The 11,634-nt window shown below is 30.8% G+C and overlaps 3 protein-coding genes across 5 annotated transcripts; 1 reads left to right on the top strand and 2 right to left on the bottom strand.

Moving 5' to 3' along the window:
• Positions 1-32: 32 nt before the first annotated feature.
• LOC138855601 (GTP-binding protein 10 homolog) lies at positions 33-1,515 on the bottom strand. Its single transcript, XM_070106781.1, has 3 exons — positions 1,369-1,515; positions 795-1,317; positions 33-733 (listed from the first exon to the last, which is right to left on the bottom strand). Exons 1-3 carry the CDS (start codon positions 1,408-1,410, stop codon positions 147-149), a joined length of 1,152 nt encoding a protein of 383 aa, XP_069962882.1. The 5' UTR covers positions 1,411-1,515; the 3' UTR covers positions 33-146.
• A 243-nt stretch (positions 1,516-1,758) lies between these two features.
• Positions 1,759-6,419, top strand: Dus3 (Dihydrouridine synthase 3). The gene is made up of 6 exons (XM_014235402.3): positions 1,759-1,893; positions 1,946-2,102; positions 2,158-2,458; positions 2,513-3,273; positions 3,335-3,475; positions 3,528-6,419. The coding sequence occupies exons 1-6, from the start codon at positions 1,862-1,864 to the stop codon at positions 3,951-3,953; spliced, it is 1,818 nt and encodes a 605-aa protein (XP_014090877.2). The 5' UTR covers positions 1,759-1,861; the 3' UTR covers positions 3,954-6,419.
• fbp (fructose-1,6-bisphosphatase) lies at positions 5,044-11,299 on the bottom strand. Of its 3 annotated transcripts, none has more exons than XM_014235392.3 (4): positions 11,122-11,299; positions 8,151-8,186; positions 6,079-6,419; positions 5,044-5,972 (listed from the first exon to the last, which is right to left on the bottom strand). In XM_014235392.3, the coding sequence occupies exons 2-4, from the start codon at positions 8,167-8,169 to the stop codon at positions 5,292-5,294; spliced, it is 1,041 nt and encodes a 346-aa protein (XP_014090867.2). In that variant the 5' UTR covers positions 8,170-8,186; positions 11,122-11,299; the 3' UTR covers positions 5,044-5,291. The 3 variants fall into 3 exon arrangements, with proteins under 3 accessions (XP_014090867.2, XP_014090868.2, XP_014090870.2); XM_014235393.3 differs by lacking the exon at positions 11,122-11,299 and adding an exon at positions 8,935-9,376; XM_014235395.3 differs by lacking the exon at positions 8,151-8,186.
• Between the last annotated feature and the right edge of the window lie 335 nt (positions 11,300-11,634).

An 11,634-nucleotide genomic window follows, 5' to 3' on the forward strand; every position in this document is an offset into this window, starting at 1 on the left:
TTTATATATAAAATATGAAATAAAAAAAAATGTTGCTTCAAAAGTTGTTTTTTTGTTTGTTTATTTAAGAAGTATTTAGCCTTAACTTACACTTTTTAAATAAATACATAAGTATAACACTTTCGTATATAACTATGTTATAAAACTTAAGTTATTTTTGGTCCGCGTTCACCGACTTTCCTTTTTAATTGCTCACGTAGTTCTAACGCGTCAGGTACATACTTTCGCTCTGCTACGCTGTCGAGGACGTCTCGAAGTTCCTCTTTAACGACATCAATGCGTTTTTCGTTCTTCGCAGATATTGGTAAAATACGTTCGATATTAATAAGTTTTGATGGTCTAATTTCTTCCGGACATTTTTCTAAACCCTGCTCCAAATTATTGATAATTGGCTTTATAGTTTTGTAAACGTCGGACGCACCTTTCAAATCCATTTTATTTACCAATAATACGCATGGTTTATCCAACAACGTCTCATCATACAGTTCTAATTCTTTATTTAGCGCATAAATATTTTCCAAACAATCTCGTTTAGTATGCTGTGCACCTAAGCGAAAGCCAAATATATCCACCATAATGAGCAGTAGACGTGTACGTTCGACGTGTTTTAAAAATTTATGACCCATACCAATATTTGCATGTGCGCCCTCAATCAGACCAGGCAAATCAGCAAGGGTTATTTGACGTAAATCCGAATATTCTATAGTGCCGATTTGGGGACGTATAGTTGTGACTAAAATAAAAATGAAAATTATTATTCTTGGACAACCTACATATCTTTACCTAGAACTTACATGGATACGAAGCAATTTTCGGATTTGCATTCGAAATAGCTTTAAGCAGCGTACTTTTACCAGCATTAGGAAACCCCACAAGCCCTACATCGGCAATCAATTTGAGATCCAATTTTACCGTGCGTTGATTACCAGGTGTCCCTAAAAAATTATTACCAGTACAACCGCCAGTGCCACCGCCTGCTGTTATACATGTTGCATTATCTTCATTTAAATCACCCAAGAGCTGACCATGTTCGTCATATACTTGTATACCCGTTGGTACTTCGACGCGTTCATCTAATCCTCGTCGTCCAAGTATGCGCACTTTACTGCTGTCCTCACCACTGGAAGCCGCTATACGCTTTGTTTTGTATTTCTGTGCTACATCCCGCAAACTGACACCGTCTTTAGCCACAAAATATACGCAGCCACCTTGACCACCAATGCCACCATATTTTGGTATACCATTTCCTCCGTGACCACCACGCACTGTCAAACGCAGACTGTCGATGAAAGCGTTACGTAGGTGTGCGCGTACAACCTGCGAAAATTCGGTAAGAAATTTGTGCATAAATTAATGGTAACTACGCACCTTCTTTTCAGCTTTTAATAAACACTTAAATAGTTGCACCATTTTGTAATTTTATTTTTTATCCCTGTTTTATTTCATGACGAAAGAATTACCGGTTGCAAAATATAAGTGATATGGGAAAGCAAATTACAAAATTGACAAATAAAAATCAGCTGTTTGTGCTGATAACAGGTGAGGGCACATAAAGGCGTGCTGCCGAATTCGTGAAAATTAAAGCAAGTTTTCAATATTTTCCTTTTTATATATTATATATGTGTTACAAATTTAATTTATTTTTCAATTTTTTTCTCTCTTAAATTCGTATTTTGAGTAAAAACAGTGTTTATATATAAAATACTTTTATTTATAAATTTTAAAAGGAAATTATAACTTTTTTTTCGTTCAAATTGTGGCATCTCTTTTTCACAACTATCTTTATCAGCACGTGCTTCCAGCTTATTCTATGCATTTTAATTGCAATTTTTAGAGCAGCACAAAACATAAAAATAAACAAATGGAGTCCGGAATATGCTATATAAAAGAGGAGTAAGTAATAAATAAATATATATCAGTTAATTTATTAAAAATACTTTTCAAGATACCTTGTACCCGAAATAAAACACAATGCTGCACAGAAAGATCCTGTTGAGCTAGGTAACAAGAGAAAATCTAATGAGGAAAATACATCAGGGGATAAAAAGCAACAAAAATATCAAAAGACCAATAAAAAAGAGAGAAAACGTGGTCAAAATAAAGTGAGTACGACGATAAAAATATTTTCTAAAAATGCTTAAATCTATGTAAATTTAGAACCGCCCGGTATTTAAACAAGACAGTTCACTATTCTTATGCCATTCGTTAATGAATGGTCCGAATTTGGAAAAATGTACACACCAGAACTGCCGCTATGTGCATGATCTAGCGGCATACTTTGCGTCCAAACCCGAAGATCTGGGTGAGAAATGTCCAGTATTTGACGCTATAGGATTTTGTACGCGTGGTGTTACTTGCCGTTTTGCCAAAGCGCATTTGGATGCGGAAGGACGAAATATCAAGTCACCAGATTATAACGAAAATAAAGCACGCACAAGTATGAATGGAATAACAAACGGTAAATAAAATTTTCTGTTTTTAATTTTTTTAATTACAAGTATTTGTTTTTTAGAACTACAGGTGAGGCTTCGAAAACGTGAGTATGATTTTACACGCAGCAAACAACTAGTCAACCAATCAGACAAATTGCGTGACGAAAACAAAAAGAAAGTTGTGGCGAGTGGGAGTGTTAAGCCTCTTCGAGACATGACTGTTGTTGAAGATAAAGCCACTACTGCAGAAATTGTGGAAACAGTGAAACCACCAGACACTGAGAAAGCAATCGGAGCAGTTGTAGATAACGTAGAAACTGGTGGACGTGATACAGCTAAAAAACCACCTGTTGATTTTGCCGAAAAACTGATACTTTCTCCACTAACTACTGTGGGCAATTTACCCTTTCGACGTATTTGCAAGGAATTCGGTGCAGACATAACATGCGGAGAAATGGCTTGCGCTGTACCGCTCGTTAAAGGACTCACACAAGAATGGGCGCTTACGAAGCGACACGAGAGCGAACATGTGTTTGGTGTACAGTTATGTGGTAATAATCCAAATATAATTGCGCAAGCTGCACAGCTGCTGCAAGAGACTACAAGTATCGACTATATTGATCTAAATATCGGTTGTCCCATTGAATTAATATATCAACATGGCGGTGGTAGCGCACTTATGCGACGTACAAATGTATTAGAAACAATTGTGCGTTCCTGTTCTTCTATGTCGCTAAAAATACCATTTACTGTGAAAATGCGTACCGGTGTCTACGCCGACAAGAGTGTTGCACATGAGCTGATGCCACTGGTGGAGGAGTGGGGTGCAGCTGCCGTGACGGTAAGTTACATAAATTTTTGAGTTATATTATTATTTTATAACTTTTAACATTTATAAATAGTTGCATGGACGTTCACGTGAGCAGCGTTACATGAAGAGCGCTAACTGGCAGTATATTGAGGAGTGTGCAGCTAAAGTAAAATATATACCAGTGATAGGCAATGGTGATATACTGAATTTTGAAGACTACAATGAGAAGAGGGTAAGCATACTTTACAATAAATTGTATATAATATAATATATTCAATTACTAGAAACAAGCGCCACACGTTTCTTCTGTGATGATTGGACGCGGTGCCTTAATAAAACCTTGGATTTTCAAAGAGATCAAGGAACAAAAGCCTTTTAACCCTACTTCCGCGGAACGTTTTGATATCCTACGTAAGTACGTTAACTATGGTTTGGAACATTGGGGCTCTGATATGAAAGGTGTGGAAAATACACGTCGCTTCTTGCTTGAATGGCAATCGTTCATGTATCGTTATATACCCTATGAACTATTGGCGAATCCACCACAGCAAATCAATCAACGTCCACAAAAGTTTCGTGGACGTGATGAAATGGAAACGTTGATGAGTTCACCCAATTCCACGGATTGGGTGCGCTTGAGTGAAATGTTACTGGGACCGGTGCCGGTTGGATTTGAATTTGTGCCAAAGCATAAAGCTAATGCATACTAGTAATAAGTTAAGTTATTAAAGCAAGTTGTTACGCGATACATAAGATTGCTTTAGTGTTATAAAGATATGTATGTGTGTGTATATATTATATATATTAAGTTTGACATTTATACTTGTATATGAACTAATAATAATTTTTAAATATGAAATAAGCTTTTCAAATGCTCTTTAGCACTTACTGCATAATGTTTGAAAAATAGTTTGAAATGTGGAAGCTAAATTTTTTGTGGCTAGTAGCTATATTTAACTATTGCACTAATCTTATAAGAGGCATTGTTATAACTGACACATGGGGGCAGAGTTAAATCGAATCAAAATCATTTCTGTCTTTGACATATTTTTTTATACAATATGAGTAAAAACTATAAAAAAAAGTTAACTTCGGTTGTACCTAAGCTATAATACCCTTCACAAATAAAAAGGTTGCCATATAACAGCTTGATTTTGATCGTTAAGTTTGTATTGCAGCTATGTACATATGTATGTATATGCTATAGCGATCCGATCAGAATTTGTTGGAGATTTTACCGTTGTCTTGGACAATAATTCATGCCAAATTTCTTAAAAACATCTATTCAAATAAAATAGTTTCCATACAAAGACTTGATTTCGATCGGTCTGTTTGTATGACAGCTATATCCTATAATGGTCTGATCTGAACAGTTCGTTCGGAGAATCCGACGACTTCAAATACATATATCTATTTTGATTTGATTTAAAAAATACATAAAAATATATTCCGTTTACTGCAATCATAAAAGTAAGAATCCGTCATACTTTCTTAGCAATTGTCAAAAACATTTCGTTTACGACGTCACAAATATTTGCAATATGATGTCTCCAAAGAGAGTAACGGAACAAAACTGTCGTAATTATGTCTAAGATTTCATAAATAGAAAACTTTATATTGCGCCTAAAAGTATGCAACCCAAATGCTATTTGACATTTATAACAGCTTTCTGCATTTAAATTGATTGTTACATAACATAATTTAGCAAATTCAGTGCGTTTTAAAGCTAAGGTTAAACACAAATCTGCTTAATTTAAATGAATGATGGGATTAATTAATTAATGTTTTTATACTACTAAGTTTGTTTTGATGTTTTAAATCATATTTTAATAATTTTGTTTTTTCCATTTTCGTTTTTACATAATTTTTTTCGTTTTCTTCACATTTTTTTAAACTTAATCAGGCATCATCATCTTATGCTAGTAAACAATAAATTTATATTGACAATCTCTTAGTCCGTAATAAGTCAAACGGGAACGACAACCAGTACAATATACATACATACATATGTGTAGTTTTATATTTTGTACAAAAGTTTACGCACTTTTTCACAATTTTTGCGCGGCTTGCATATAACTCAACGCTTCCTCTACATCCTGCTTAGAGCCCAAGAAAATGGGGCTGCGTTCGTGTATTTTCTGCGGCACTATATCCAAAATGTCAATGCGACCGTCACTTGCCAAACCACCAGCTTGTGTCATCAAAAATGCCATCGGATTGCATTCGTACAGCAGACGTAATTTACCGTTTGGCGCCGATTTAGTTGAAGGATAAATGAAAATGCCACCATATTTAATGGTACGATGTACATCGGCCACCATCGAGCCAACGTAGCGTGCACCATATGGCTTACCCTTGCTGGGATCCTTTTTAGCGGCAATATAACCAAATACGCCCGCATCCCAATCGGAGGCGTAACCTTCATTAATCGAATAGATTTTACCCTTTTCGGGTACACGCATATTCGGATCGGTCAAAATGAATTCACCAATTGACGGGTCATAAGTGAAACCATTCACACCCGCACCTAAACTCAATACAATAGCAGTGGCTGAACCATAGAGCGCATAACCGGCGGCAACAATTTTACTACCCGGCTGTAGTGTATCTTGTATGGTCGGTTCACCTTCGGTTTGACGCCGGTAGATAGCGAAGATCGAACCGATCGAGACCAAACAATCAATATTCGAAGAACCGTCTAGCGGGTCGAAGCAAACCACATATTTGCCCTGTGGTGTAAAGGAATAAATGAGTTGTGTATAGAAATTTATTATTTTTGCGCTAATTAATTATTTTTTTTATATATTTTCTTTGCTTTTGCTTTTGCCCACATACCTGTCGCTCCAACTCCACCTCAATTACATTCTCATTCTCCTCGGAAACCAGCAGCGCCGTGGTGTATGATGATTTTAACATATTGATAAACAATTCATTCGAAAGCACATCCAGCTTCTTCACCTCTTCACCTTGCACATTGATATCACCCGCAATGCCATGTAATTTGGCTATGCCAGCCTTACGCACAGCTGAGGCAATAGCCTTAATCGCTGTCTGTATGCAATTGAGCAATTGTGAGAGATCGCCGGTGGCATGTTTGAACTTGCGTTGCTCCTGCAGGACAAAGCGCGTCAATGTCATGGCATTGGAATCGAACGCTTGACCGGTCTCCATATTCTCTGTGTGGGTGAAAGTGAAATTAGTGTTTTTCTTAAATGTGTGTGTATATATTTACATAAAAAAGTGTGAAAAAAGTATAGTAAGTGTTTTAAAAGTGTTCAATCAGTTAAAAGGCTATACTACAAATGCATACAAAGAGATGGTTATCATCGGAAGTGACAACAACAACAATTAACTTATACATACATAAGTACATTGTAGATATTTTTTCTTTTTAATATTATATATGAGGATATGTAGACGTTGACGATGAAACAGGAAATTTTGCTGGGAGAAAGATATTCATAGCTACATATGTATATACATACAATATATGTATGTATTTTTGATAAAATATACGTATGTATATGCATGTAAAATGTACATTTTCAATTATTTAATGTAAAATAAACTCGAATATAATTATAAAATAAATTAAATTACGATAATTTTTAAAAAAGTATTATCAAAAAACAAGAAAACGAATTTATTAAAATAATGTATAAAAAGTTATAAAAAGATAATTTTTTTTAATAATTTCTGACACAAAAAATAAGAAATTTTATTTCGAAATAATTTCTCAAAAACAAATATTTAAAAAAAAATTAGTAACAAATAATTTCGAATAAGTTATAAAAAAAAATGTATCTAATAGATAAATAAATATATTAAATTTATGATTTATAAAGATAAAGATTGAATTAAATATATTTTATTTCAAAATAATTTCTCAGATAACAGATGTTTTAAACAAATTTGTTATAAATAATTTCGAAAAATTTATAATAAAATTATTTTAAAATAATTTATGAAACAAAAAAATAAATTAAGGCATTTATTTCAAAAAACAAATGTTGTAAACAAAATCGTAAAAAATAATTTCTAAAAAGGTATTAAAAAAAGTAATATATTTAATACATTTATCAAAAATCATTTACAGAGAAATGGCATTTTAAAATAATTTATGAAAGAATTAAAACCTTATTTAAAAATTATTTATAAAAAGAAAAAAATATACATATTGAAGTTTAAAAAAAAAAAATAATTTCGAAAAAGTTAAAAAAAATATTTTAAACAAATTTTTATAGCTAAAGAAATAATTTTATCAAACTCATTTTTCAAAAACAGATGTTTTAAACAAATTCATAAAAAATCATTTCGAAAAAGTTATCAAAAATCAATTTTAAAACAGAAATAAATTTATTATAAAATAATTTGTAAAAAATACTAGAATTTTCTTTTAAAATAATTTATAAATCAGCCAAAATTTTTTTTAAAATAATTAAAAAAATATATTTAAAGAAATTTATTTCAAAATAATTTCTCAAAGAAAACAGATTTTTTAAACAAATTTATATAAAGTAATGTCGAAAAAGTTATAAATAATAATTATTTGAAAATAATTTCTCAAAATACAGATATTTTAAACAAATTTAGATTGTAAAAAAATTTCAAAAAAAGTTTTCAAAATAGAAATAATTTATGAAACAAAAATAAATAATTTTAGTTCAAAACAATTAAAAAATTTATTTATGTATGTATGTATTTTAAAAAGCATTTGATAAAATATAAATGTTATTTACTATATAAATATTTAATACACAATATTAATTACATACAGATATATAATATTATAAGTCGAATATTTCAATTTATTTGCAAAGGATTTTAGGTGAGGGAGACTAGCGTAGGCAAAGCATACAACAGCAACAATTTAGGCGAATAGGAATTGTTAATTCTGTTGTACTTACTTTTAATAGGTGCTGCCATTTTGATAGTTAATTAACCTATTATAGAAATAGTAATAAAAGTAAAATTAAATCAATTATTTATTTGTCAGAAAATATTACTGCGTATTTACACATTAAATTTTATTAAAAGTAAAATTTGCAAATTTTCCTTTGGATTTAATAGCGTGAAAAATGAAAATAGGGCAAAATAAAATTAGATTAAAAAATATTAAATAAAAGCGAAATAAACTGAAAAACAAGAAAAACGTTTACTTCAATTGTACCGAAACTATAATAGTGTATATAATATGTAGTATAATAAAATATAAAATATTATATAGATTACAAAAAAAAAAAAAAATCGGATAACAACTGTAAAAAAAATAGTTTTTTTTCTTGTTATTGCCAATTATATGATTTCCAGAATTAGTAAATAAATTTTAATGCAATTCATTAAAAATTATGATAAATAATTTCACAATCTTCCGTTAATTATACTTGTATTACAAAATTTCTGTGTCACTCGGAAAAAAGTAAAAACCAGTTGTTTTGCCGCTGATAAGAGTTCACATTGGCGGCGTTTGTCATTGACAAGGTGGGCGTGTGTCGGCATATGCTATCATTTTTAAATATATTGTACATGTATACATACATACATCTCCACATGACATTAGCAATTTTTCACTTTTTACTTTGTTGATAAAATTTATTTCGTTATCTTGTCGTATGCATTAAATATAATGACAATAAAGAAATAATATTTCGATTAAATGTTATCACATATCCGTATGAAAATCATTCGTACTTGTTATTTTGACCCCTAAATAACACCGTCGCTCAAGCGTGTAGACAAAGTTATAAATTCTGCATGAAGAGCTGAGTCGATTTAGCCATGCCCGTCTGTCTGTCTGTATGTAACCGAACTAGTCTCTCAGTTTTTGAAATATTGATCGGAAATTTTGCGCACGGGCTTTTCTCACTATGACGTTGCTGATTTGTCGGAACCGCTGATATTGGATCACTAAAGCATATAGCTGTCCTAGAAACTGAACGATCGAAATCAAGTGGTTGCATGAAAAACTTTTTTATTTGACAAGAAATTCACGAAATTTGGCTCGAATTATTGTTTATGGCAATGATATAATTTCTGAAGAAATCGTTCAGATCGGACCACTATTGCATATAGCTGCCACACAAGCTGACCGATCCGAATCAAGTCCTTGTATTGTGAATTCTTTTATTTGTGAAGAGTTGAATCAAAGTTAAGTAAGGTTTTTTCTTGTTTTAATTAAATTCTCAAAATAATTCTTCTATTAATAATATAATATTATTAGTTTACTGTATTTAATTCTGTATTATTTTTTAAATTTTTTTTAATAGTTGTATAATTTTTATTTTGTGTTATTTCTTTTTCTCTTCTTTTCTGGGTTCTGTTGCCATATTTAGTATTTTCTTTAACTTTTCTTATTTATTAATTTAATTTTTAGTTTTGGATGTTTGAAGAGTTTTGAGTTAAGTTTTAATAACTGTCCCGTAATATTAAAAAAAAGTTATTTATCTAATTTCAGTTGCTTTAATACCATTAATTAATAGGGCATTTAGTTTAGTTTGCTATTACATATTATTTTTTATTTATTAATAGTTATGGGTTTTTTTATATTTATTTATTAAATTTTATTTAATTTTTGCGTTTTTTGTTTGGTTTTCATTTGTTTTAATTTCCTATGATATTATTTTAATTTTGTGTTATTAATTTCTTATATTACTAATTTTTAATGTTTTCACTTCAGAACTATTTAATTGTATATATTTATTAGGGTGGGTCTAAAAAATAATATTTTTTTCACTTGGTACTTTTATGTTTTGTCTCATATACATTTAATTACTTTTAATTATAGTTTTCCTGTGAGAAATATGTAAATATTTTTATTTCTCCCCACGAATGTCGCGAAGTTGATAATTTATTTTAATCGTCTTATTTTGACGCGAAGATGAGAATTCCGGTGAGCGGAAAGTAAATTTTTTCAAAAACATATGGTTAACATACTTTGCACACATTTTTCGTTTCAAAAAAATAACCCTTTGTTGTTGTTGGACTGACACTAGTGTGTCCATAACTCTTTTGCGTGCAGTAAAGAGTTCGACGCGAAAGAAAATGTGCAAAGTTTGTTTTTTTTTTTATTTTTGTGTAAAAGTTAATTATTTGAAAAATTAAAAAAAAAATACTTTTTGGAAAGTTAAAAAAAAATTCTTTTTGATATATGTATGTTTTGAAAATATAATTTATAAATTTTTAATTCTGATTTTATGATTTAAAATGCAATTTGCAGGTATTAATTCAGATTGTCGGATTATTTTTTAACTAATTTTTATTATTTTTGAAATTTCCAATTTTTAATACCAATGTTAATTCGAAAACCTGAAGCCAACAGATAGAGAGAAAAAATGGAATAAAATTGTAAACTGCTTGAGTACATAGTTTTACACTTTATCTTAATATCCCTCTCATTTTTACTAGTTTCTATTAGTTAGCTTTCGTAACACTTAAATTGATCAGATATTAAATGTGTTAAATCCCCCTCAGAATATGCATACATTCTTTAATTTTTTTAGTAGCTAGAATATTGTTTTTAGAATTTCAGTACCAAATACATGCATATGACAAAATTCCGAATGAGTGAAAAATAATATCTTTGTATAAGTATAAATATGACTTTCACTTTTCCTTCTCATACAGATCTTTGCGCCACAGTAGTGATCAAAATATCATTAATATGTCAATATACTACATATGCATTGGCATCAGCTAATGCCTCACACAATTGCACATAAACAACTCAGCAACAATCAACTGCTGCCAGAGTTCACTGTACTTCTTTTCAGTATTAACTTCCACACACACTTTACACATTTCCCGGCTAACGTTTTATTACAACAACACTTAACTTTTTGTTGTTATTACTATTTTTTTAACCAAACTTCCTTGACTTACACTTTTTTGTGCACTAAAAGGTCGCTCGTAAAAATATGTGCTATGTTATATTAAAATCGTCTTTATGAAACTTCCAAGTTCCGCTATTCTTCTACTTCACTCAACTATTTCGTGTCCACAATGCACGAATGGAATTTCGCGACTGAAACGTTTGGATGCCGAAAACAAAGTGTGGAAAAGTCAAAGCGAAATAGTATAAATATAAATAAAGTTTATATATATGTCGCTATTTCGCATGGGCGTGTTCACACACACACGTATGTATATTCTCGTAAAGGCGAATTTTCGGTTTTCGTTGTTGTTATATTTTTGTTTGTGATAACTTGTTGAGCTTTACGCTATGATCCCACAGACCGCAGACAACAAAAAACGGCAAACAAACTGATAATAAACATACATACCGGCCTACATTGTTATTCCGAACTAACTACCCTGTCGGTGAAATAATTATATATTAATATACAAGTAGTATAAAGTGATAATTCATAACAATACTCTCCAACTATTTTGTTA

This window comes from Bactrocera oleae, chromosome 3 (genome assembly GCF_042242935.1).
Source record: "Bactrocera oleae isolate idBacOlea1 chromosome 3, idBacOlea1, whole genome shotgun sequence".
NCBI lineage: Eukaryota > Metazoa > Arthropoda > Insecta > Diptera > Tephritidae > Bactrocera > Bactrocera oleae.

Excerpts from the sequence above, each read along its gene's own strand:
- fbp (XM_014235392.3), bottom strand. Across the intron at positions 5,973-6,078 it reads AGGTGGAGTTGGAGCGACAG|GGCAAATATGTGGTTTGCTT; the intron begins GTATGTGGGCAA and ends TTTACACCACAG.
- LOC138855601 (XM_070106781.1), bottom strand. The coding sequence starts at position 1,410 with ATGGTGCAACTATTTAAGTGTTTATTAAAAGCTGAAAAGAAG. Across the intron at positions 1,318-1,368 it reads TATTAAAAGCTGAAAAGAAG|GTTGTACGCGCACACCTACG; the intron begins GTGCGTAGTTAC and ends GAATTTTCGCAG. Across the intron at positions 734-794 it reads GAAAATTGCTTCGTATCCAT|TCACAACTATACGTCCCCAA; the intron begins GTAAGTTCTAGG and ends TTTTTATTTTAG.
- Dus3 (XM_014235402.3), top strand. The coding sequence starts at position 1,862 with ATGGAGTCCGGAATATGCTATATAAAAGAGGA. Across the intron at positions 2,459-2,512 it reads TATGAATGGAATAACAAACG|AACTACAGGTGAGGCTTCGA; the intron begins GTAAATAAAATT and ends TTTGTTTTTTAG. Across the intron at positions 3,274-3,334 it reads GGGGTGCAGCTGCCGTGACG|TTGCATGGACGTTCACGTGA; the intron begins GTAAGTTACATA and ends ATTTATAAATAG.